Source organism: Salmo salar, chromosome ssa02, assembly GCF_905237065.1.
Source record: "Salmo salar chromosome ssa02, Ssal_v3.1, whole genome shotgun sequence".
Classification (NCBI taxonomy): domain Eukaryota; kingdom Metazoa; phylum Chordata; class Actinopteri; order Salmoniformes; family Salmonidae; genus Salmo; species Salmo salar.
In genome coordinates, this window is record NC_059443.1 from 49,877,150 (window position 1) to 49,903,219 (window position 26,070).

The 26,070-nt window shown below is 40.3% G+C and overlaps 1 protein-coding gene across 6 annotated transcripts in view; it reads right to left on the bottom strand.

Moving 5' to 3' along the window:
- LOC106585154 (mitogen-activated protein kinase kinase kinase kinase 3) overlaps window positions 1–26,070 on the bottom strand; it is a 116,996-nt gene that overhangs the window by 39,824 nt on the left and 51,102 nt on the right. For 2 of the 6 annotated variants that reach the window (XM_014171052.2, XM_045705350.1), the window contains exons 3-14: window positions 24,056–24,146; window positions 23,428–23,492; window positions 20,405–20,460; window positions 19,936–19,983; window positions 19,333–19,375; window positions 17,044–17,116; window positions 15,853–15,984; window positions 15,133–15,195; window positions 14,629–14,710; window positions 8,239–8,361; window positions 7,095–7,190; window positions 1,937–2,009 (exon numbers count right to left, since the gene is read on the bottom strand). In XM_014171052.2, coding sequence (XP_014026527.2) covers window positions 1,937–2,009; window positions 7,095–7,190; window positions 8,239–8,361; window positions 14,629–14,710; window positions 15,133–15,195; window positions 15,853–15,984; window positions 17,044–17,116; window positions 19,333–19,375; window positions 19,936–19,983; window positions 20,405–20,460; window positions 23,428–23,492; window positions 24,056–24,146 — 945 coding nt within the window. Of the gene's footprint in view, window positions 1–1,936; window positions 2,010–7,094; window positions 7,191–8,238; window positions 8,362–14,628; window positions 14,711–15,132; window positions 15,196–15,694; window positions 15,748–15,852; window positions 15,986–17,043; window positions 17,117–19,332; window positions 19,376–19,935; window positions 19,984–20,404; window positions 20,461–20,796; window positions 20,877–23,427; window positions 23,493–24,055; window positions 24,147–26,070 lie in introns of those variants that run through there. The other 4 variants (XM_014171069.2, XM_045705361.1, XM_045705364.1 and 1 more) reach the window with 3 other exon arrangements.

The following is a 26,070-nucleotide window of genomic DNA, read 5'->3' on the forward strand; positions in this document are numbered from 1 at the left end:
ACAATTGAACAAATCTGAATAAAATAGAAAGGATATTTCTTCCAAACGATTTGAGGGAGTGAGCACCTGCGGCTATTCTGTGTTGAGCGGTTAACAAAGAAATAGGTCCTCCTATATGCTTATTTTAGAGTTATTAATTTAATTTTAATTGTTCTACAAACGTTGGGCTATATGTTTTGATTTTTAATACATTGTAAGGCTGCATGATGGGACTCATGAGCTCTGCATTGTTTTTTGTGCAGGCTGTACACACTACATCAGTCACTCATTCACAATTTGACAAGCACTTGATAATGCCTAGGAATTTCACGGCGTCATCCCCTTTGTGAGGCTGTAATGCACCCTAAAAGAATCCATGTCTTTTGCGGCCAGTGGCCATTATGCACTTCTCCCTGAGTGCTGCGTGCTCCATCACGTGATCGGGTCTTTCTCACAAGCTACAAGTGAAGACCGAAACATCGGGGACGCACCTGCGTGCGTCCTTAACCAATTCCGAGGAGCATATTGAGGATATTGGAAGAACTGTCCACATTTACTTTTCGTCAGCCAACAAGATGAGTAGGCCTAACGAACAGTGAAAGCACTAGCCTATGTCAATCTACTATCCCCCATAGTACAAAGGTTAACCTATTCTATTCTGTGCGAGAAATAAATATTCCAAACATAGTCTGGGACAGTTGTGGGATGCGATAGATCCCAAATTAATATAACCACTAGCATCAAAAAAACTTTTTTAAGCAATTTGGCTGACGCAACAGATTAGAACGTTTAGCTTAAAATGTTGCTAAACTATTAGGCTATTTCTTCACATTATAAGCGCAGCAATGCGTATATGGTAGTAGGCTATAAGCGTGAATGTTATATTAGCGGAAAACACCATTATCAAAAATGACCGCAAATGCGATTATGCACGTAATGCTTTTATTATAAAGGAGCATTTTTAAGGTGAAAATGACCTTCCCCAAACTTGAAACTCACGCGCTGCTTATGTATGCCAGTTAGGCTCTACACCCCTTATAAAGCGGATTAATGTGCTTAATTTTAAGAAGTTATTTGGCCACTTTAGTTGTGATACAAACCTTAAAACATATACGCCTATGGGCTAGGCTACATGGCGATTGTGACTATGATTCAAAAAGTAGCAAAAAAAAGGCATTGTTTCTTATGCTGGGTATCATTCACAAGTGATAATATATAATTCACAAGTAATAGGCTAATATTGTCACCCATCAGACTATTCTTGATTTAATATAGTCTTTACATATACTAAATAATATATGTGTGAAATATGTTTTGATTTAGAATGGACCATAATCATGCAGCTGTATCGAAACAGGGTCGGCAGGAAAAAATACATGTAGTCTATGCACTTAAATTGCGAATGGAGGACACTTTTCCCCGTGGTTTATTTTCATGCCAGCCAGGTACTCCTGTTGTAAATATAAGCAATGTGCTTAATACTAAGAAAGTTGAGAAATAAATATAGTAGGCCTAGCCTATAGAATGCTGATCCTCCTGTTTTTATTAGAGGCCATTACTCTGTTTTAACGCACAATTGCATAGCCTACTGAAATGTTGCTCAAAATTAGCTCATGGGCTCTCATGAAGTGTTTGATTAGATTTTTAAATACATTTGCATTGATGTCAGAGAGATTAGAGGGACAACAGAGTGTTGAGTACCAGGCAGTTAGCAAGTTTGGTAGGCTACTAATGACCATCGGCAGCATCAGGGCTGGGAGAAGCCTAATTTACTGTGACTAAACAGTCACGTGGAATTAGACTGCCTTCATGACTCGTGACCGCCGGTGTGGTGGTAATACATTCACCCTAACTGCCCTAGTCATGACTGCTTATGACATACTATGGCATGCTAATGTCACTCTTATAACAGTCTTATACCAGAGGGATTAAGTAAAATGCTACTGAAGACACTCACAGTTGATCTCAGAGAGGGTCTTCCCTTCTCGTGTGTTCCCAGAGCGAATCCGATGCGGCACAGATATAGGGGGCTGTCAAAACAGATAAAGTGGAGTGAGGGAAACAGTACAACACTAACTAGCCTGGTCCCAGATCGGTTTGTGCTGTATTGCCAAATTTTATGGTCATTGTCAGCCCAAACCGATCTGGGACCAGGCTAGGAATACATTAGTCACAAGGCAAAAATGTAGCATTGTTTGATGCAGGCATTCTGACATACATACCACCTACAGTACCGTTTATGAAAGTGTTTGATATTATTTCAATGTGCTTGTATGCATCTGACACTGCCTTAAAATTACATTTTAAAAGGGATTAAATTGTGTTTTAAAGTATTGTGGTGGCAGCTTTATGTAATGGGTATGCTGGTCATTGGCAGGGACTGGGGAATTTGTCAGGATCAAAATAAATATGAAAGGAACAAAGCCCAGGTAAAAAGGAAAACCAGCCTCAGTCTTCTGAAAACCTAACCCTGGGGTGGAGTTATATTTTTCAGCGAGACAATTACACACATTGTTATACCAAAGACACAACGGAATGGCTTTCCAAGAGGTGCTGAGTGTTTCTGAGTGGTTTATTTTCAGTCCTGAATTAAATTTGCTTGAAAATCAGAGACGAGGTTTAATTAATCCTGTCCATCATTGATTCCCAACCAAATTTACTGAGCTTAAGGAATTTTGACAAAAATAATGGACATATGTTGTCCCAAGAGTTGTGCAAAGTTGGTAGAATATTATTCACAGCTGTAATGGCTGCCAAAGGTACTTCCCCCAAGTATTAACTCTGGGGTGTGAAGACACACGCAATCAAGACATCTTCGTTCTTTTATTTTAAATTAATTTAGAAATGTTTCTATCATCTATCAAATGTGGAGTAGGTTGTGTAGATCTGTAGGTAAAAATTCCAGTGTAATCCCTTTTTATATGTAATTTTAAGGCAGCAAAATGTGAAGACTGTGCAAGGGGTGTGTAGAAAAAGTATTCAGACCCCTTCACTTTTTACACATTGTTACGTTACAGCCTTATTCTAAAATGGATTAAATAGTTTTTTCCCCCTCATCAATATACAGCCTTGAGTCGTCTTGGGAATGGAACTACAAGCTTGGCAAATCTGTATTTGAGGAGTTTCTCCCATTCTTCTCTGCAGATCCTCTCAAGCTCTGTCAGGTTGAATGGGAAGTGTCACTGTACAGCTATTTTAAGATCTCTCTAGAGATGTTCGATTGGGTTCAAGTCCGGGCACTGGCTGGATCAAGGGAATTCAGAGACTTGTTTCCGAAGCCACTTCTGCGTTGTCTTGGTTGTTTGCTTAGGGTCATTGTCCTGTTGGAAGGTGAACCTTCGCCTTAGTCTGAGGTCCTGAGCACTCTGGAGCAGGTTTTCATTAAATATCTTTTTACTTTGCTCTGTTCATCTTTCCCTAAATGCTATAGTCTCCCAGTTCCTGCTTCTGAAAAACATTCCCACAGCATGATCCTGCCACCACGCTTCACCGTAAGGAAGGTACTAAGTTTCCTCCAGACGTGACGCTTGGCATTCAAGCCAAAGAGTTCAATCTTGGTTTCATCAGATATGAGAATTTTGTTTCTTATGGTCTCAGAGTCCGTTAGCTGCCTTTTGGCAAACTCCAAGCAGGCTTTCATGTGCCTTTTACTAAGGAGTGGCTTCAGTCTGACCACTTTAACATAGATGCCTGATTGATGGAGTGCTGCAGAGATGATTGTCCTTCTGGAAGGTTCTCCTATCTCCACAGAGGAACTCTGGAGCTCTGTCAGAGTGACCAAGGCCCTTCTCCCCCGATTGCTCTAGGAAGAGTGTTGGTGGTTCCAAACTTCTTCCATTTAACTTTTTTGGGATAGAGGGCAGTATTCAGAAATTCAGATGAATACGTGCCCAAATTAAACTGCCTGCTTCTCGGGCCCAGAAGGTAGGATATGCATATTATTAGATTTGGATAGAAAACACTCTGAAGTTTCTAAAACTGTTTGAATGATTTCTGTGAGTATAACAGAACTCATATGGCAGGCAAAAACCTGAGTAATACATCCAACCAGGAAGTGACTTGTAGTTTTTCTATCTAATCCCTATTCAAACTACAGTGTCTGTGGGGTCATTTTGCACTTCCTAAGGCTTCCATTGGCTGTCAACAGCCTTTAGAAACTTGTTTCATGCGTCCACTGTTACTGGGCAGAGAATAGGAGCTCAGTCAATCAGTGGACTGCCTGGGACCAGTGAGTTGTTTACTGCGCAGCCACGTTGGTGCACCGCTCCTTCTTTTTCCTCTGTAATGAATACGCTATTGTCCGGTTGGAATATTATCTAAGTTTTATGTTAAAAAGACCATAAGGATTGATTGTAAACATCGTTTGACATGTTTCTACGAACTGTAATGAAACATTTTGACTTTTTGTCTCTGGTTTTACACTCGCGCGTTATGCCTTTGGATAGTGATCTGAACGAGTGAACAAAAGGAGGTATTTGGACATAAATATGGAGTATTTCGAACAAAAATAACATTTCTTGTGGAAGTGGGAGTCCTGGGAGTGCATTCCGACGAAGATCAGCAAAGGTAAGGGAAGATTTATAATACTAATTCTGAGTTTAGTTGACTCCAGAACTTGGCGGGTAACTGTATAGCTTGCTTTGATGGCTGAGCTCTGTACTCAGAATATTGAAAAATGTGCTTTCGCCGTAAAGCTATTTTAAAATCTGACACAGTGGTTGCATTAAGGAGAAGTGTATCTATAATTCTTTCAATAACTGTTGTAAATTTTATCAACGTTTATGATGAGTATTTTTGTAAATTCATGTGCTCATTCACCGGGAGTTTTGGTGGGAATACATTTTCTGAACATCACGCGCCAATGTAAAATGGGGTTTATGGATATAAATATGAACTTTATCGAACAAAACATACATGTATTTTGTAACATTGAGTCCTGGGAGTGTCATCTGATGAAGATCATCAAAGGTTAGTGATTCATTTTAGCTGTATTTCCGGTTTTTGTGACACCTCCGCATGTCCCAGAGAGGTTAAGAATGATGGAAGGCATTGTGTTCTTCGGGACCTTCAATGCTGCAGAAATGTTTTGGTACCCTTCCCCAGATCTGTGCCTCGACACAATCCTGCTCTGACATGCACTGCCAACTGTGAGACCTTATATAGACAAGTGTGTGCCTTTCAAATAATGTCCAATCGATTGAATTTATCACAGGTGGACTCCAATCAAGTTGTAGAAACATCTCAAGTATGATCAATGGAAACAGGATGCACCTGAGCTAAATTTCGAGTCTCATAGCAAAGTGTCTGAATACTTATATAAATAAGGTATTTATGTTTATTATTTTTCATAAAATGTGTAAACATTTCTAAAAACCTTTTTTCGCTTTGTCATTATGGGTTAGTGTGTAGATTGATGAGGACATTTTTTTAGAATAAGGCTGTGACGTAACAAAATGTGGAAAAGGGGAAGGGGTCTGAATACTTTCCAAATGCACTGTATATAGCGTCAAGAGGTAAGATCAGAGATCTGTATATAATGATGAGATGCCCATGTCTCCTTCCTAACAATGGGAGGAGTTGTCCCATTGGCGGAAGGCAGGCAACAAGTTTAGATTTTGACGAGAGTGAAACCTCTCGCTTCGTCTCTTCCTCTCTGGTAAGACCAGTATAATGTAACGACAATCAGCGATAACGATGGAGAGAAGAACAAGAATTCAAATGAGAGAAGAACAAGAATTCAAACCATCTTGGCAGGGGAATATACGTCCCAAATGGCACCCTATTCCTTTTATAGTGCACAACTTTTGACCAGACCCCTATGGACCCTAGTCAAAAGTAGTGCATCATATAGGGAATAGGGTTCCATTTGGGACACAATCCACAAGTGAGTCACGCCTTCCTGGCAACCTTCCACATTTCCCTGATTAAAAAGGCTGGTGTAAAAATAACACCACTGAATGTCGCACTTTGATGACACATGTGTAATGAAAATGACCCTTCGAGGGGGGGTTGTCAACCTGATATCCTCCCTTCCACTAATCCATGTGGGGAAAATCATTAGTTGGCTGCCAGTCTTCTTCTGTGTCACGACTATAAGAAAGGGGTCCGTCCCAAATGGCTGCCCATTTCCTATATAGTGCACTAATTATGAGCACAGCCCAAGCAGTGCACTATGTAGGGACCAGGGTGACATTCGGGGGCAGCCAAGGTAGTCCCAGGATGGCTTCCACTGTTATTTATTTAGCAGTGTGTCCTCCCTCGTGCATCAGAGGACATGCACTTTACTTTATGTGAAGGGCTCACAGTGGAACTAACATTTCCAGGGCACAAAATGGCAGTTGAAGGACGTCCTTCAATGCCTGGTTGTTTTGAAGAAGAGACTAAAAGCATTTAGAGCCAAACCGTCGCAAGCCAAGGGTGGTTGAAGGAGCTTCACCAGCACAACTTAATCTTGGGATAAAATATAGGACCATTCTTGTCTACATTTTATTCATTTAGCAGATGCTCTTATCCAGTAGTGAGTGCATACATTTTCATACTTTTTCGTAGTGGTCCCTGTGGGAATTGAACCCACAACCCTGGAGTTGCAAGCGCCATGCTCTACCAACTGATCCACACGGGTCTACCGTTAAAGACAAATAGCGTTTTGGTCCCAAATTACAATAAGTGTCCCCGATACCTTTGTATTTACATGCAGATCTACAGTATCTACACTGTAATTATACTACCTGATGTAAATATTTATTATGGTCACCCACTGTAAAGTGGGACTAAGTACTCAAATGGTAAAATGTATCATACATTTTAGCTTTAGCAAGGACCCAATGGTATCACATTATTCTCCACATCAAACAATTTCAGCACATGCTCATTTCTGATGTTACACCCGAACACACTTCCCATGCACAAACGTAAAAAAAAACGAACCACACATCTATGTCTGTGTGCACACAATCTCAATTACCAGAGCAAGCAAACACACCCATATAGGCCCACAAGCCCGCCCACCCACCCACCCACCCACCCACCCAACACACACACACACACACCCACAACACACACACACACACACACACACACACACACACACACACACACACACACACACACGGTACCTCTCTGCCAACGGAAAAGCGTGGGAGTCGCAGAGATAGGGGACAATGGGTTGAAACACACCCCAGTATGAGCCAAAGCACCCTCTTGTATTTCAACTAAGGGCAAAGGAGAGAGGCAGAGACACTCAGCCCAACTGATGAGAGGAGTAGGGTGAAATTGCCCTTAGATGCTGATCTTCGGTCAGTTTTGCATTTCCCCCACTAATGGTTAAGGTTAGGCTTGGGGGAAGCTGATCATAGATCTGTACCTAGGGGAAACTTTACCCCGGAGCAGTTGAGGACAGGGCAAGGGGTGAAATGGCCTAAAGAATTCCTTTAAGGCACAGAGTCAACACCTACAGTCAGTTATTATGGGCCTTTGACAATGTGACTACTGCCAGCTAAAGTGACAGTGCAACTTTTTGGAATGAGTTATGCGTACATTTGATGAGACGATGTTTTGAGGAAATGTAAAAAAAAAAATTGCAGGCAGCTAAGAGGCTAATTAATGCTTATGCTAAGGCAAATACGTCTTTAAAATTCAAACAAAAATATATAGACGCTGTATAATATTATACATTCTGTAATTGTCTAACAAATATGCATTTAAGTGTGCCAATGAACAAGACAGACTGTTCAGTCAGTGTATTCTAGTATAATATTGACAACGATAAAAGTACTGCTGAGTGTGAATACTGTGGCTTTGAATAGCAAAAGCACTCCCGTCAAACTCTTGCTGTGCATTATACACAGACTAAATTGACCCCTAAAACCTACAGTGACAAAATATTCTGTATGACAAAGTACAATAGATGCTCTATAACCAGTGATCGTCCTTTATAGTCAATTAAAATGATTTAGGGCCTTGATCAATCAAAACCAGTAACCAGGAAAACAGGATAAGACAAAAAAAAAATCTAAATTATTACTATTCCGCTGTGAGAATTGATGTCACCATTTAAAAATGGCAACTTCAGAGGCAACCAAGCCTGGGTGCCAGTCTGATTCTGCTATCTTGCCAACTCCTTATGGAATAGTTATGCAAAATGTTTGAATTGACACTGAGTGACAAGGAGTTGGAAAGGTAGTAGTAACAGACTAGCAAAGGTTACCGGTTTTGATTAAAGGAGGATGTGTCCTGTGAGTGTCTGCAGCGGTACTGTACCTCCTCGGGCTCCTCGGGCTCATCATCTAAGTGGTCGTCGTAGGAGGAGTGGTCCGGGTTGCTGGCCTTGTCCAAGAGCTCAATGGCCAGCGTGCGACTTAGAGGTTGCGAGACAAAGGGATGCTGGGAAAACATCAGGGGACAACAATGAAGCTGAGTTCATACTGTAGGATAGGCTGGTCTCGGATCTGTTTGTGCGGTCTTGCCAACTCCTATGGTTATTGATGGGGCAATGACCATAGCAGTTGGCGAGACAACGCAAACAGATCTGGGACCAGACTAACTGTAGGAGACTATGGGCCAGATTCAGTCAAGAAAATCCACATGTCAGAAAGATTGCATTATGAGAAATGCAATCGAGTAAAACAAATTAATCATAGCACTCAATTATTTTAAAAAAATACATATCCTGCTGTGGTTGTTCCCTCTCGAGCCAAATAGCAGTTGAATAAAATAGGAGTTGGCTTGGCTTGGGGAAAATGTTATCTGAGATGAGATAAGATACAACTTTATCCATCCCCTTAGGACAATTAGATTCAGGGCTAAAGTGGTGCATCTGATATGAACTGACATACAAACACTAGACAGACAACACATTTAGGCTGCGTCCCAAATATGGGCATACGGTGCCATTTGCCTCAGACAAGCATGACACAAGACATTATCACATTTTTATTACATGCTTGTGCAATAGATTATTAAAAGGCTAAAGAGTAATGTGTAAAGGCACTTTAAGTGAGGTAGATCTAAACAAGATTTCGAAGATAAAACATAAAAACGGTTGAGCCTGTAAGAGTTAGGTGGGTTCCTCTGTCCAAGTTTATTTGAGTAATAAGCATGGTCGAGTTCTAAGAACACAAACCACAGGCTAATAGTAAATAAGAGTTGCTATGTGGAAACTGAAGCACATACTACAGCACTTTCTGCGATTGCAACATCCTTTTTAGGACTATTAAATAAATGTTTACCCATTGATTCTTTAAGAATCTTTTATATGCCTCATGAGCTTAGCTCAACTGTCGTACACCATCAGAACCCAAAATTTAAGCTTGTTTTAGTTGAAAACAAACACTGTATAGCCTCAAAACGCATTACTGGGGACAAAATTCCCACCCTCCTGGACACCTACAGCACCCGATGCCACAGGAAGGCCAAAAAGATAATCAAGGACATCAACCACCCGAGCCACTGCCTGTTCACCCCACTCGGCAAGATCAGAAGGCAAGATCAATACAGGTGCATCAAAGCTGGGACTAAAGACTGAAAAACAGCTTATATCTCAAGGTCATCAGACTGCTAAACAGCCATCACTAGCACATCAGAGGCAGCTGCCTATAGACATAGATTAGGAATCACTGGCCACTTTTAGAAATGGATCACTAGCCACTTTAATAATGTTCCGTATCTAGCATTACTCATCTCATATGTATGAACTGCACTCCACACTATTTGACGGTATCTTAGTCACTTTAATTGTGTGTAAATCTTCCATCACCCATCTCATATATTGATACTAAGAAATCCTTAGGCGCTGACAATTTAGACCCGTTCTTACTTAAGTGTGCTGCACCTATCATTGCTGGTTCAGTGACACACATTTTTAATCTAACATTAAGCACAGGAATTATCCCTAAGGTGTGGAAAGCAGCTTTTGTTCTGCCATTACATAAGGGAGGTGACGGTAGTGATTTGGATAACTATCGACCCATCTCTAGGCTCCCTTGTCTGGCAAAGATCCTAGAATCTATAGTCAACAAACAGTTACAGTCTTTTCTTTCTGCTAACAGTATTCTTAGCACCAATCAATCTGGTTTTAGATCTAAACACAGTACCACATCGGCCACTATGCTTGTTGTAAATGATATTGCAAATGCCTTAGATGATAGAAAGCACTGTGCTGCGTTGTTTGTAGATTTGTCAAAAGCTTTTGACACTGTAGACCATGCTATCCTTTTGAGTAAGCTGTCATCTATAGGAGTGGGCACTGATGCCTGCCGATGGTTTTATGACTATCTTAAAGATAGAACTCAGGCCGTCATGGTCGACGGGGTCAAGTCTGACTCCTTACAGTTACTTAAAGGGGTCCCTCAGGGTTCAATAATTGGCCCACTATTGTTCTCACTTTATATAAACAACATTGGTGATGATGTCAGATATTGTAAATTCCATTTATATGCAGATGACACAGTGATGTACTCTATTGCTCCAACAGCGGACCAAGCTTTAATGCAGTTGGAGTCTGATTTTAGGATACTACAGGGGTCTCTTTTACAGCTTAAACTTGTTTTAAACGCTAAGAAAACAAATGTCATGTTTTTTTCTAGGTCTAAACTCTCAGTTAGAAACACTTTTGTAATCACTAGCTTGGATGGTACTCAAATCAAACAGGTCTCTGCATATAAATATTTAGGGGTATGGTTAGATGATAGGCTTTCTTTTAAAAAACATGCTACTGAATTGGGAAAAAAGCTCAAATTCAAGATAGGGTTCCTTTACAGAAACAGGGCTTGTCTGTCCTTTGTAAATAGAAAACAAATTGTGCAGGCTACTTTTATGTCCGTTTTAGATTATGGTGATATTATCTAGAAGCATGCATCGACAAACACATTAGCCTGTTAGGGCTAGGGGGCAGTATTGACACGGCCGGATAAAAAATGTACCCGATTTAATCTGGTTACTACTCCTGCCCAGTAACTAGAATATGCATATAATTATTGGCTTTGGATAGAAAACACCCTAACGTTTCTAAAACTGTTTGAATGGTGTCTGTGAGTATAACAGAACTCATATGGCAGGCAAAAACCTGAGAAGATTCCTTACAGGAAGTGCCCTCTCTGACAAGATCTTGTTCTTCTTGTCTCTGTTTATTGAAGACTGAGGATCTTTGCTGTAACGTGACACTTCCTACGGCTCCCATAGGCTCTCAGAGCCCGGGAAAAAGCTGAATGATATCGAGGCAGCCCCAGGCTGAAACACATTATCGCGTTTGGATAGTGGCCGATCAGAGTACTCTGAGAATCAGGCTCGTGCACGAGGGCACGAGATGTTTATATTTTTTCTCTCTTTGTACGTATACACGCTTTCCCGGTCGGAATATTATCGCTTTTTTACGAGAAAAATGGCATAAAAATTGATTTTAAACAGCGGTTGACATGCTTCGAAGTACGGTAATGGAATATTTAGAATTTTTTTGTCACGAAATGCGCCATGCTCGTCACCCTTCTTTACCCTTTCGGATAGTGTCTTGAACGCATGAACAAAACGCCGCTATTTGGATATAACAATGGATTATTTGGGACCAAACCAACATTTGTTATTGAAGTAGAAGTCCTGGGAGTGCATTCTGACGAAGAACAGCAAAGGTAATAACATTTGTCTTATAGTAAATCTGACTTTGGTGAGTGCTAAACTTGCTGGGTGTCTAAATAGCTAGCCCTGTGATGCGGGCTATCTACTGAGAATATTGCAAAATGTGCTTTCACCGAAAAGCTATTTTAAAATCGGACATAGCGAGTGCATAGAGGAGTTCTGTATCTATAATTCTTAAAATAATTTATGTTTTTTGTGAACGTTTATCGTGAGTAATTTTGTAAATTCACCGGCAGTGTTCGGTGGGAATGCTAGTCACCTGCTAGTCACATGCTAATGTAAAAAGCTGGTTTTTGATATAAATATGAACTTCATTGAACAAAACATGCATGTATTGTATAACATAATGTCCTAGGGTTGTCATCTGATGAAGATCATCAAAGGTTAGTGCTGCATTTAGCTGTGGTTTTGTTTTTAGTGACATTATATGCTAGTTTGAAAAATGGGTGTCTGATTATTTCTGGCTGGGTACTCTGCTGACATAATCTAATGTTTTGCTTTCGTTGTAAAGCCTTTTTGAAATCGGACAGTGTGGTTAGATTAACGAGAGTCTTGTCTTTAAAATGGTGTAAAATAGTCATATGTTTGAAAAATTGAAGTGTTAGCATTTTTGAGGTATTTGAATATCGGGCCACGGGATTACACTGGCTGTTGAGTAGGTGGGACGCTTAGCCCATAGAGATTAAAACCACTGGATGCTATTTACCATTGTGCACTCAGGTTTATCACGGGTGATAGTTACAAAACTCATCACTGCATCCTATATCAACATGTGGGTTGGGCCTCTCTATCTGTGAGGCGAGAGCAACATGCTCTCTTGTTTATATATAAAGCGCTTCTTTTAAAACTACCTCCATATATATCATCATTAATTTCCACTAGATACACACATTTTAAAACCAGATCACAGATGTGGATTACATTTCAAAAATGTTATGGAGGATCAATATGATGTTGTCTGTGATTGTTTCTGTTGAATTGTGTCTTTGTTTTGTATGTTTGAAATGTTCTTGTCTGTATGCCTAAAATGGTACATGTATACATGTTTACACAGGGCACAGCCGTAAAAGAGATCCAGGCCTCAGTCTGTTTTCCCTGTTAAAATAAAGATTTAAAAAAAATATAAAAATATATATATACAGTTGAAGTCGGAAATTGACATACATCTTAGCCGAATACGTTTAAACTCCATTTTTCACAATTCCTGAAATTGAATCCTAGTAAAAATTCCCTGTCTTAAGTCAGTTAGGATCACCACTTTATTTTAAGAATGTGAAATGTCAGAATAACAGTAGAGAGAATGATTTATTTCAGCTTTTATTTATTTCATCACATTCCCAGTGGGTCAGAAGTTTACATACACTCAATTAGTATTTGGTAGCATTGCCTTAAAATTGTTTAACTTGAGTCAAACGTTTCGGGTAGCCTTCCACAAGCTTCCCACAATAAGTTGGGTGAATTTTGGCCCATTACTCCTGACAGAGCTGGTGTAACTGAGTCAGGTTTGTAGGCCTCCATGCTCGCAAACGCTTTTTCAGTTCTGCCTACACATTTTCTATAGGGTTGAGGTCAGGGCTTTGTGATGGCCACTCCAATACCTTGACTTTGTTGATCTTAAGCCATTTTGCCACAACTTTGGAAGTATGCTTGGGGTCATTGTCCATTTGGAAGACCCATTTGCGACCAAGCTTTAACTTCCTGACTGATGTCTTCAGATGTTGCTTCAATATATCCACATTATTTTCCATCCATATCATACCATCTATTTTGTGAAGTGCACCAGTCCCTCCTGCAGCAAAGCACCCCCACAACATGATGCTGCCACCCCTGTGCTTCACCGTTGGGATGGTGTTCTTCGGCTTGCAAGCCTCCCCCTTTTTCCTCCAAACATAACGATGGTCATTATGGCCAAACAGTTCTATTTTTGTTTCATCAGACCAGAGGACATTTCTCCAAAAAGTATGATCTTTGTCCCCATGTGGACTTGTGGAGGTCTACAATTTATCTGAGGTCTTAGTTGATTTCTTTTGATTTTCCTATGATGTCAAGTAAAGAGGCACTGAGTTTGAAGGTAGGCCTTGAAATACATCCACAGGTACACCTCCAATTGACTCAAATGATGTCAATTAGCCTATCAGAAGCTTCTAAAGCTATGACATCATTTTCTGGAATTTTCCAAGCTGTTTAAAGGCACAGTCAACTTAGTGTATGTAAACTTCTTACCCACTGGAATTGTGATACAGTGAATTTTAAGTGAAATAATCTGTCTGTAAACAATTGTTGGAAAAATGACTTGTGTCATGCACAAAGTAGATGTCCTAACCAACTTGCCAAAACTAGTTTGTTAAGAAGAAATTTGTAGAGTGGTTGAAAAACGAGTTTTAAGTGTATGTAAACTTCCAACTTCAACTGTATATACTGTATTCTATACCATGCCACTGTATCTTAGTCCAATGGCGCTCTGACATATGTATATATTCTTAATCCATTCCTTACTTAGATGTACGTGTATTTTGGGTATATGTTGTGAAACTGTTAGATATTACTTGTTAAATATTACTGCATTGTCAGAGCTAGAAGCACAATCATTTTGCTACACCCACAATAACATCTGTTAAACACATGTATGTGACCAATACATTTTATTTTAAACATGGTTAAAACTATAATGTTGATACAGTATCCATAATCCTTGAATCTGTTAGCTCATTCTATAAATTTGAGAGTGGTTCAACTTCTCCAGCAACATACCTCAGCTGTTTACAAAAACAGTGGTGGGGTCAGTGCTTGTTATTGTTTGAACTTCATATTGCCCATTTAACCAGCGTATGTATAACAAATGCAAAGGGGGCTCTATTTCCAAATATTCACACTATTTCGCCCAATCTTGACCTTGAACATTTGAAAGACTTCCTTACATACTCTTTGGGTTGTCATTAAGGCAACTAAATCCCTTGATCTACACAATGACATCACTACAATCACATTGCTGTTATGTAGCTCAGGCCAAGATCATCTTACCTGCAGCAGCTTGTCTGAGGAGGGCCTTTTCTTTGGATTTTTCATCAACGATATTTTTACAAAATTATGAAAATTACTGGTCCTTGGGGAGGGAAAACGAAATTGGATTTAAAAAAAATCTATTTCACCCATTCTATCATTTTTTTAAAGTAAATATTCAAATGTATATGCTAATAATGATCAAACCTCTTTGGGATAAAACTTGACCCCATATTATGTGTAAATCGAGTTAGGCTGTCAATTCTCCAACCCCTCCCCACAAAGAAAGCCTTTCTCTGAGTCCAATGACATTGACACAAACCTGAGGCTCTATGACTGCTGTGTCTGACTGTTAATATTTTAGCAGCATTTTGATTTGATTCATTAATATTGTATTACATCTCTTTTTCCATCCAGTTATAATGTATAAGAGTTGGGGTGGGAGGTGGCGGTGTGTTCAAGTAACGAGATAGAACAGGACAGGGTTAAGGTTATGTTGCAGGCAGCAAGCCTAAAGACACTTACCACGTCACCTTGTCTTTCAACTTGGGCGGCTGGAAGTTACTTTTGGTCATCAAAAACAGGGCTCTGAGAAAAATAAAAAAGGTGCAGTTGTGTATTTAAGGAAATCAGTCCTTTCACTTCTAATCCTTGCTTTTACTCAGTTAAAAGGTACTAACTTTCTAAACATACATTGAAAATAATTATGATCTGCTTTCTTTACGTACTGCAAACGCATAAAACGAGTTTGTAGAGTCATTGTGTGTTAGAAATATGGGACCAAATACTTAACTATTGACTACTTCAATACATTATAAGTGAATTTGTCCAAATACTTTTCACTTCAAATGGGAGACTAGCTACATAAAATGCTTTCATTTCTTAACGGTAAAACAGATATGTCTGAAAATAACCTCAAATAAAAAGGTGGCATTCTGTACTGTCGCCTCATATGAAACATTTAATCTCAAATCCAAAATGCTTGAGTATAGAGCCCCAAAAAAGATATGCTTCACTGTCCAAATACATACGGAAGGTGAGTGTATACGATTCCCCTGCATGCATGGATAAGAATCCCGGCACCTACCGGCCCTACTCTGTGTCTCCATTCTCTCTGTGCTCTTCATTTCATAACGGTCTCTGTCAAAAAAAAATATATATATATATACACACGAAAGGAGAGTCCACTCTCCTTTAAAAAAAAAAGGGGGCCCTGGTCTGATGCCAACAGGTCCAAACGCTAACCTCATCGGGTGAAGGTCGAACATGGGCGGCTGCAGCTCTGCCAGCTCGATGGCGGTGATGCCCACCGCCCAGATGTCGCACAGGTGGTTGTACCCGCCCTTCCTCTCCACGGCTGCCACCTCAGGTGCCATCCTGCACACAGGGAGTCGGCTCAGTTAAATGTACCGTTCACCACATAGCTTTGGCACAGTCAATAGCAATTAACACTACAGGGTCATCTCAACCAAGACCTCTGAACTCAACTGTATAACCCACTGTATGTGCCAATTACTCGCTTATAAAATGTTTAAAATATTAACACATTTTGTAAATATTTCTAAACTTTTGTTTAGCGGTGGCTTGACCACTAGGGGTGCCACTAAAATGTTTTGCCCCCAAGGTTGGGGGTGGCAACCCAACCAAAACTCGCTTAATTCCCATTTTGGGGAATTGTTTAAAAAAAAAAAAGTGTTATAATGTTTTTACACAGGGGAATTGGGTGTTGCATAACTTTGTAAATGAAATAAATAGGCATAAAAATATTTTTTGGGGGGGGGGTTATCTCAGGTTCCCTTTATCTAAGATCTGATAACATTCAGTATCAACAATATGCAAAAATAGAGAAAATCAGAAAGGGGGCAAATACTTTTTCGCCAGGTATAATAATAATAATACTACTACATGGGACTTATATAGAGCTTTCAAGGAAAGAAGGTCGCTTTATAATTATAGAAATGAAAAAACAACAAAACAGAAGTCAAAACAAAACAGACTAAACAAAACATGAATAAAGAGAGGGGTGGGCTCAAATAAGGGAAAGAGTGTGATGTATCAGTGTAAGGGGAGGGCAGGGTCAGGATTTGGATACGAACCCGGTCTAGGGTAAGGGTCGGAATAGGGGTTAGGGTACTCTGCCACCTTTTACCACATATGCAGAAGTACAACATTGGCGGATGCAATGCAAAAAAAACATATCTCCAGCTTAAACTGATGGATTTTGATGGAAATGTTTTCATTATGCTAATTGGATTTTTACAGGGGCAACGGATAACGACTCTAAGGGGTTAAACACCCTTTAAAATCAATCGAAGGGCACATTCATATCCTGCTTGACAAAATGGTGGACGATAGATCCATGGATAGATTCACCTGACTTGGGTATCAAGGGACAGAGAGAATTGATAGAAGGGGGGAAGTGATGAAGGACATTACCAGTAAGGTGTTCCGATGAAGGATTTTCTCTTGGCAATGGTCATTGTGATTTGGGCCGAGACGCCGAAGTCAGCTGACAAGAAAATAATGAAAAATTTGAGAAACTGACTTTATAGTTATATTCCCATCTACAGTTGAAGTCGGAAGTTTACATCCACCTTAGCCAAAAACATTTAAACTCAGTTTTTCACAATTCCTGACATTTAATCCTAGTAAAAATTCACCGTCTTAGGTCAGTTAGGATCACCACTTTATTTTAAGAATGTGAAATGTCAGAATAATAGTAGAGAGAATGATTTATTTCAGCTTTAATTTCTTTCATCACATTCCCAGTGGCCCAGAGGTTTACATACACTCAATTAGTATTTGGTAGCATTGCCTTTAAATTGTTCAACTTGGGTCAAACGTTTCGGGTAGCCTTCCACCAGCTTCCCACAATAAGTTGGATGAATTTTGGCCCATTCCTCCTGACAGAGCTGGTGTAACTGAGTCAGGTTTGTAGGCCTCCATGCTCGCACACGCTTTTTCAGTTCTGCCCACCAATTTTCTATGGGATTGAGGTCAGGGCTTTGTGATGGCCACTCCAATACCTTGACTTTCTTGTTCTTAAGCCATTTTGCCACAACTTTGGAAGTATGCTTGGGGTCATTGTCCATTTGGGAGACCCATTTGCAATCAAGCTTTAACTTCCTGACTGATGTCTTCAGATGTTGCTTCAATATATTCACATAATTCTCCTACCTCATAATGCCATCTATTTTGTAAAGTGCACCAGTCCCTCCTACAGCAAAACACAGCAACATGATGCTGCCACCCCAGTGCTTCACGGTTGGGATGGTGTTCTTCGGCTTGCAAGCCTCCCCCTTTTGGAGGCCAAACATAACGACTGTCATTATGGCCAAACAGTTCTATTTTTGTTTCATCAGACCAGAGGACATTTCTCCAAAAAGTACGATCTTTGTCCCCATGTGCAGTTGCAAACCATAGTCTGGCTTTTTTATGGTGGGTTTGGAGCAGTGGCTTCTTCCTTGCTGAGCGGCCTTTCAGGTTATGTCGATACAGGACTCGTTTTACTGTGGATATAGATACTTTTGTACTTCCTCCAGCATCTTCACAAGGTCCTTTGCTGTTGTTCTTGGATTGATTTGCACGTTTCGCATTAAGTACGTTAATCTCTAGGAGACAGAACGCGTCTCCTTCCTGAGCGGTATGACGACTGCGTGGTCCCATGGTGTTTATACTTGCGTACTATTGTTTGTACAGATGAATGTGGTACCTTTAGGCGTTTAGAAATTGCTCCCAAGGATGAACCAGACTTGTGGAGGTCTACAATTATTTTTCTGAGGTCTTGGCTGATTTCTTTTGATTTTCCCATGATGTCAAGCAAAGAGGCAAAGAGTTTGAAGGTAAGCCTTGAAATACATCCACAGGTGCACCTCCAATTGACTCAAATGATGTCAATTAGCCTATCAGAAAAAAGCCATGACATCATTTTCTGGAATTTTCCAAGCTGTTTAAAGGCACAGTCAACTTAGTGTATGTAAACTTCTTACCCACTGGAATTGTGATACAGTGAATTATAAGTGAAATAATCTGTCTGTAAACAATGGTTGGAAAAATTACTCGTGTCATGTACAAAGTAGATGTCCTAACCGACTTACCAAAACTATAGTTTGTTAACAAGAAATGTGGGGAGTGGTTGAAAAAATAGTTTTGGTGACTCCAACCTAAGTGTATGTAAACTTCCGACTTCAGCTGTAAATGTCCAAATGCAATCAACAGTTTATCACTAATACAGTGAATGTCTAATAAATGTTTGATGACCATTTCCTAAGCCTGGTTCGCTCTGTAGTAAATTATAAATTATGCATAGCAATGTTGAAATCAATGAAAATCATGCAATGCTCATGCATTGTAGTAATTTACATTTTTTGTAAGCTGGTGCAGGTAATATTTCCAAAAGGAATATGATATAAATTGTAGTGGTAGCACTGATATACAATTACTCCAATCACTGTCCAAGCATCTCAGAATTGATTTAGCCTACTACACACATTGAATATAAAAACACACACACATTGAATATAAACACACACACACACACACACACACACACACACACACACACACACACACAATGTGAAAGCAGAAGGTGCTATTCACAGCCAAGCGCAATTAACAGCTTGTCAATCATCGCCAGGTGGCGATTCACATACTCACCAATTGCCATTATTCATCATATTGAAACACACACATCAAAGAAAACAGTTGGACGTCTGGAGTCCTTACCTAGTTTGACGTACCCGTTGTCTGTCAACAGTATGTTTGCTCCCTTTGTGCAGATAAAATAAAATTACAACTTCAATGGATTTGCAGTTGCATAGGCTTATGTAAGCATTTAGTACGTTTTTAAATATTTTTTCTCAACAACATATCAAATGTCTAACTAACTTGTATCTGCACATTTTCAATGCAGTTTCATTTATGCAGCAGTCTCTTAACAAGGCTATCTATCGAACGCAAATTCACATGGGAACGACCAAACGGGAAAAGCCTGAAGTGACTTTGAAAGATGTCTTGTTGGGGATTCAAATGGTGGCTATTAGTGTCAGAAATGTTTTTATAATAGCTATTACCCATCTATGCCAAGAAATTCCAGAGGAACACACTAAACTACTGTAAATGTTTTTTGTACATGTCTGGGTGAAGGTGTTATTGGTCTATTTGTGTGTAGGTACAAGCTTGTGTAAAATTATTTTCTTGAAGAGGACAATAAACTCTATTCTATCCTAATTTACACAATGCCTGAAACGGTTATTGTCCCAGTCCCACCTTACCTTTGTGCACTCAATTCTATTCTATGCAATGGAACCTGCCATTTTCCCACCTTACTTTTATGTCTCTGTGCATTTTCCCTTTGTTGTGTAGATAGTAGAGACCCTGTGGAGGGAAAAATGCAGACAGTGAGTCAGTCTATTGACCTCTTCACAAATAATATCCCATCCTAATATGGTGTCCCTTTTAAGCCAATTCACATTCAACCAAAATCAGCCACATACTTTTCCAAAGCATAAGAGAATTGTCATTTTACCAGGAAAGGAACAGTCTGTTTACTTATTTTTGGAGGATTTGTAATAGTGGATTTATTATGATATAATAGTTGTGTGTATCAAAATCGAACAAATCAATAACAACAATAGTCCTACGATGTTGCAATTGCCAACGCCTGTTTTCAATCTCATTTCGAGCGGATGGATAAAATCAAAAGTAAGAGGCAGTTCAAAGGCTTTGAGCTGAAAGACATCTGTCTGAAGAAGAGTGAATGCTTGAGTGCTGGAAGAGGCAAACTGAATGGACGTACCTGAAGAGTTTCTCGAGACACGTAGGCTATTTGTGATTCTGTAAGAGGCCCCGTCACTGAAAGATAAGGAGAGACATGGTTGGAGCCTGAGAAACACTGGTGCTTTATTAAAAGGTTCCTCGCCATTGGTTATTGAGATAACATCTGGTACCTGAACTCAAATGTATCATGCATTTCATTAGTATTATTTCAGCTAAAGGTCTTATGTGGGCACACATCTGCATTTCAAGTTACATCAATATTGCTTGTTTGTTAAATTTGCCCCTAAAAATCATCAATGTACAGTTTTTGTGTCATTTAACCTCAGCTTCAACCCCAAATCAACAATAGGGGTTCAAGGTGGGCAATGTAGGTTCAGGGTTCACAATTGGATGTTGATCTGACAGCTTTACCTGGCAACGTTAGGTTATTTGAAGGTCATTATTGGGACTCTAGAATAGTTATGACTGGACAGACCAGGCACAACAGGACCCTATTAAAAACAGAACAAAAATATATTTGCTACTGAATTAGACAGAGCTAGATTCCTAGGTTCTTCTTAGATTTCAATAACATTTATAGTAGTATACAGTAAATTGCATATTCTCAATGAGATCGCCTGTTTAATCAAATAAAATAACAGTCTATTCAAACATGATCCTCCGGAATTGACTCACATGTCTGTCTGTCTGCCTGTCTTCAGTTTGAGTTAGAACACGCATCGTACTCTATCCTGCTCCAATCCAAGGCTGTGTTGGAGACTAATCTTCTTAAACGTTCTACTAAGTAGATTGCAAGTCATGATAGCACCAGTTGATTGGGCTCTGATTAAAAGATGCAGTTAGTCACATGATGGAGCTAATTAAACTAACTTTCTCTTACATTTCTAAGGGGTATATCAAAAAGCAGGGTCACCAAGTTAGCCAGTTGAATCAATTACAACATTCCCATTTTATTCTTTATATTTTACCTTTATTTAACTAGGCAAGTCAGTTAAGAACAAATTCTTATTTTCAATGACGGCCTAGGAACAGTGGGTTAACTGCCTCGTTCAGTGGCAGAACGACAGATTTTTACCTTGTCAGCTCGGGGATCGATCTTGCAACCTTTCGGTTACTAGTCCAACGCTCTAACCACTCTAACCACCACCTGCCGCCCCTTTCAAGCTTATCTTTCCAAAAAATTAGGAATTTACTTCTAAATAGTTACACAGGTTAGCTGGCTAACTCATTGATCCTGTTTGATGGGTTCTGACTTCTAAACTTGAAATATTGTTAATCATCAGGTATCCTTTGGAAAGGAGAAGGGCCACAGTCTGGTTTCTACACCAGAAGTTAATGGTTATCTGAAGGAGGAATGTATATGGTGGAGTCAATTAAGTTTGGACATGTGTAAAGGAAAGGCAATCAAACGGTTGCGGTCACTGATAAGGGTGGAGAGCTGTGGATTAGTGAGGAATGGGGGCAGAGGTCAGGTCAGGTCACATTAAGGGAGAAGGAACAGTTTATTAACCGCATCACTTAACTTCCTACCTAGAAATAAAGATGTAATGTTTAGAGGGAAGAAGGAGACTTCACCCAAATTGGGGTATATATACTTGTGCTGGTGGAAACATGTCTTTGTTTGTTCAGCTGTCTGACCCATAGGGTGAATAAACTTGGTTTGAGATTTACTAATCGTCCGCGAGTTAGAACCTAACATGTTTAAATCGGAAAACTCAGTCTAAAATTACCTCCTTCCTTTATATTCTTTCTTTCATCGGCACTGACCCGAAATAACCTATACAGGTGACAGCATATTCCCAGCTAGGGTCTACCATACTGCTTTCACCTATCTTCCATGTTCAGATCAATGCAGATGGAAAGGAGAAAAGGAGAGGAAGCTATGTTAGACTAATCAACATGCCCCCTTATGGCTTGTTAAGAATATCCAACAACTAAACGATGGAGGTTAAAGGAATGTAACGATGCGACAAACCTACTGGGCATTGTGAAGGCCACGAGGGACAGTGCGCCGAGCACGCAAGCCTTCCATTTCGGTGACCCTCTATTTACTCCGGAGACGTAGACGGAGCCTAGGGTTGGGGACATTATGAGCAGCGTGTCGTCTCCGTGGCAGCGGGGAGCCGATATGTGGGAGGATGAGATCAACGGTAGTTGGTGGTGTTGACTGCTGTTCTGTCTCTCTAATGAGGGGCCTCGCAGCCGACTGAGCCCAGCACCGCCATTACGAGCAGAATCAACACCGTCTCTGTGTGAGTGTATGTATGTGTGTGTCTGTGTGTGTGCACACAAGTGCAACAACAGCTGCTAAAAGACGGCTGCTCTAATGACCTGTTCTTTAAATGGGCGATCTGCAGTTCGAACAATTACAAAATGGTCACGCCACCAGTACTTTCGTAAATAGCTCAGGGATGGGGCTGAAGAAATGTAACTACTCAAATGTATAGATGGAGCTATGGATGAAAAAACTGATCACCCATGACATCAAACTTATAGTTTTAGCCATGTTTTAAATCTATACAGTTTTTGTTTACAACTACAACGTCTACAAATATTGGCGTAAAACCAGCTTATATTTTGGGTTGTGATGGGGTAAGACAGCTGAACTAAGCGCGTGAGGCAATTTATAAGTTATATTCTTCTAAAATAAAATGGATATATATCATCTCTTTTAAAGTCCAAAAATGGATGTAGCAACTGCAGATGATCCCCCCAAGACAAGAAGAAGAAAAAGCATAATAAGAATCTGTTAACTGTCTGTCTGGTTATGTGGTAGGAGCTAGGTTACGTCCTACATGGCAACCGATTCCCCCTGGGCCGTAGTATAAAGTAGTGTACTATAAAAGGGAATAGGGTGCCATTTGGGACGTACACCTAGTAAGAGGACATCTAGCTTGAGTGAGGAATTAGCTTAAACCATACACCGAAACGTATTGAATTTGGCTTGATCGAACAGGTTGAGCCATCATTTTCAAATGCTTGTGTGCGCGTGTGTATATGTGTGTGTGTGTTTGTGCACTGTATGTTGTTGTGTATGCTTACCGTGATATATGTCTTGTAGGGACCCTCCCCCGCAATATTCCATACATATCCATAATTTATCTCTCCTGTAAAGAGCAAAAGGAAACAAATTACATTATAATCGATACTGTACGGCTCAAAATAGTCTGAGTGAAAAGCAAAAGCAAAGAGGCGGGGTGGAGTCTGGGGGGGGGGCAGAGAGAGAGTATGGATGAATGCTTTTGGGAGTCTTTTTCTAGGTTGTGACACAGCATGATGCGGTTTGGCTATTAGGCCACAACTGCCCTCCGGCCAACCAATGCGTTAAAACTTCTCAAAATGGCCACCCTCCACCTCCCTCACCTCCCCTTGTCTTGAGCAGTTCAATACAAAGCATTTCCCCGGAGTTAGCAATTAGCCACATTGTTAGCATGCAACCGTTAGTGCGGCTTGGAACGGAGGCTCTGACCGTAGCTTGGCTGCAGTGGAGAACGACTATACGCTGAGCCTGTGTGTGTGTGTGTGTGTGTGTGTGTGTGTGTGTGTGTGTGTGTGTGTGTGTACTTCAAAGCCTGAGAGTGGCTGGGAAATGACTGAGCCAGGGCAGGGGTGGAGGAGGGAAGGGATGGTGGCGGAGGAAGCACGGGGTACGGCCCTTTAAATATGCTACCTTAAGTAACTGCCAAAGTAGGCCACGATGTTAGAATGCTTGCAGTCCTTCATCATGACGATTTCCTGCTGCACCACCACAAAGTCCTCTCCTGTGGAGAGACGGCAGACGTGAGGCAAGGTGAGAAGAGAGACAAATTAACATACGTACATAAACACACATTTATAAACACATACACACATAAATGTATACAAACTTGAATATGTTTTGTGTACACTACCGGTCAAAAGTTCTAGAACACCTACTCATTCAAGGGTTTTTCTTTCTTTTTACTATTTTCTACTTTGTAGAATAACAGTGAAGACATCAAAACTATGAAATAACACATATGGAATCATGTAGTAACCAAAAAAGTGTTAAACAAATCAAACATATTTTATATTTGAGATTCTTCAAATAGCCACCCTTAGCCTTGATGAGAGCTTTGCACACTCTTGGCATTCTTTGAAACAGCTTCATGAGGTAGTCACCTGGAATCCATTTCAATTAACAGGTGTGCCTTGTTAAAAGTTAATTTGTGGAATTTCTTTCCTTCTCAATGCGTTTCAGCCAATCAGTTGTGTTGTGACAAGGTAGGGGTGGTTACAGAAGATAGCCCTATTTGGTAAAGACCAAGTCCATATTATGGCAAGAACAGCTCAAATAAGCAAAGAGAAACGACAGTCCATCATTACTTTAAGATATGAAGGTCGGTCAATACGGAACATTTCAAGAACTTTGAAAGTGCAGTCGCAAGAGCCATCAAGCTCTATGATGAAACTAGCTCTCATGAGGACCGCCACAGAAATGGAAGACCCAGAGTTACCTCTGCTGCAGAGGATAAGTTCATTAGAGTTACCAGCCTCAGAAATTACAGCCCAAATAAATGCTTCACAGTGTTCAAGTGACAGACACATAAACATCAACTGTTCAGAGGAGACTCTGTGAATCAGGCCTTCATGGTCGAATTGCTGCAAAGAAACCACTACCAAAGAACACCAATAAGAAGAGACTTGCTTTGGCCAAGAAACACGAGCAATGGACATTAGACCGGTGGAAATTTGTCCTTTGGTCTGGAGTCCAAATTGGAGATTTTTGGTTCCAACCGCCGTGTCTTTGTGAGACGCGGAGTGCGAGAACGGATGATCTCTGCATGTGTATTTCCCACCGTAAAACATGGAGGAGGTGTTACGGTGTGGGGGTGCTTTGCTGGTGACACTGTCTGTGATTTACTTAGAATTCAAGACACACTTAACCAGCGTGTCCACCACAGCATTCTGCAGCGATACGCCATCCCATCTGGTTTGGGCTAAGTGGGACTATGATTTTTTTTCAACAGCACAATGACCCAACACACCTCCAGGCTGTGTACGGGCTATTTTACCAAGGAGGAGAGTGATGGAGTGCTGCCTCGGATGACCTGGCCTCCACAATCCCCCAACCTCAACCAAATTCAGATGGTTTGGGATGAGTCGGCCCGCAGAGTGAAGGAAAATGCTTTTCCAACAGTCTTGAAGGAGTTCCCACATATGCTGAGCACTTGTTGGCTCAGCATATGTGGAAACTCCTTCAAGACTGTTGGAAAAGCATTCCAGGTGAAGCTGGTTGAGAGAATGCCAAGAGTGTGCAAAGCTCAAAGCTCAAGGCAAAGGGTGGCTATTTGAAGAATCTCAAATTTAAAATACATTTTGATTTGTTTAACACTTTTTGGTTACTATATGATTCCATATGTGTTATTTCACAGTTTTGATGTCTTCACTACTATTTTACAATGTAGAAACTAAAGAAAAACCCTTGAATTAGTAGGTGTTCTAAAACTTTGGACAGTGTATGTCCACAATGAAACACTGAAACACTTTCAAAGGAACTTAAGCTGCTTCTACATGAATAAAATGGCATAAAATTTGTTTGAATTATATATATTTTTTATACAGACACGCTTGGACCACCTCAATGAACCAAAGCACTCTGACAAGACTAGTTGGGAACTTACAGAATGGGACAAAAAGTAAGCAGACAATTACAAACTGTGCAAT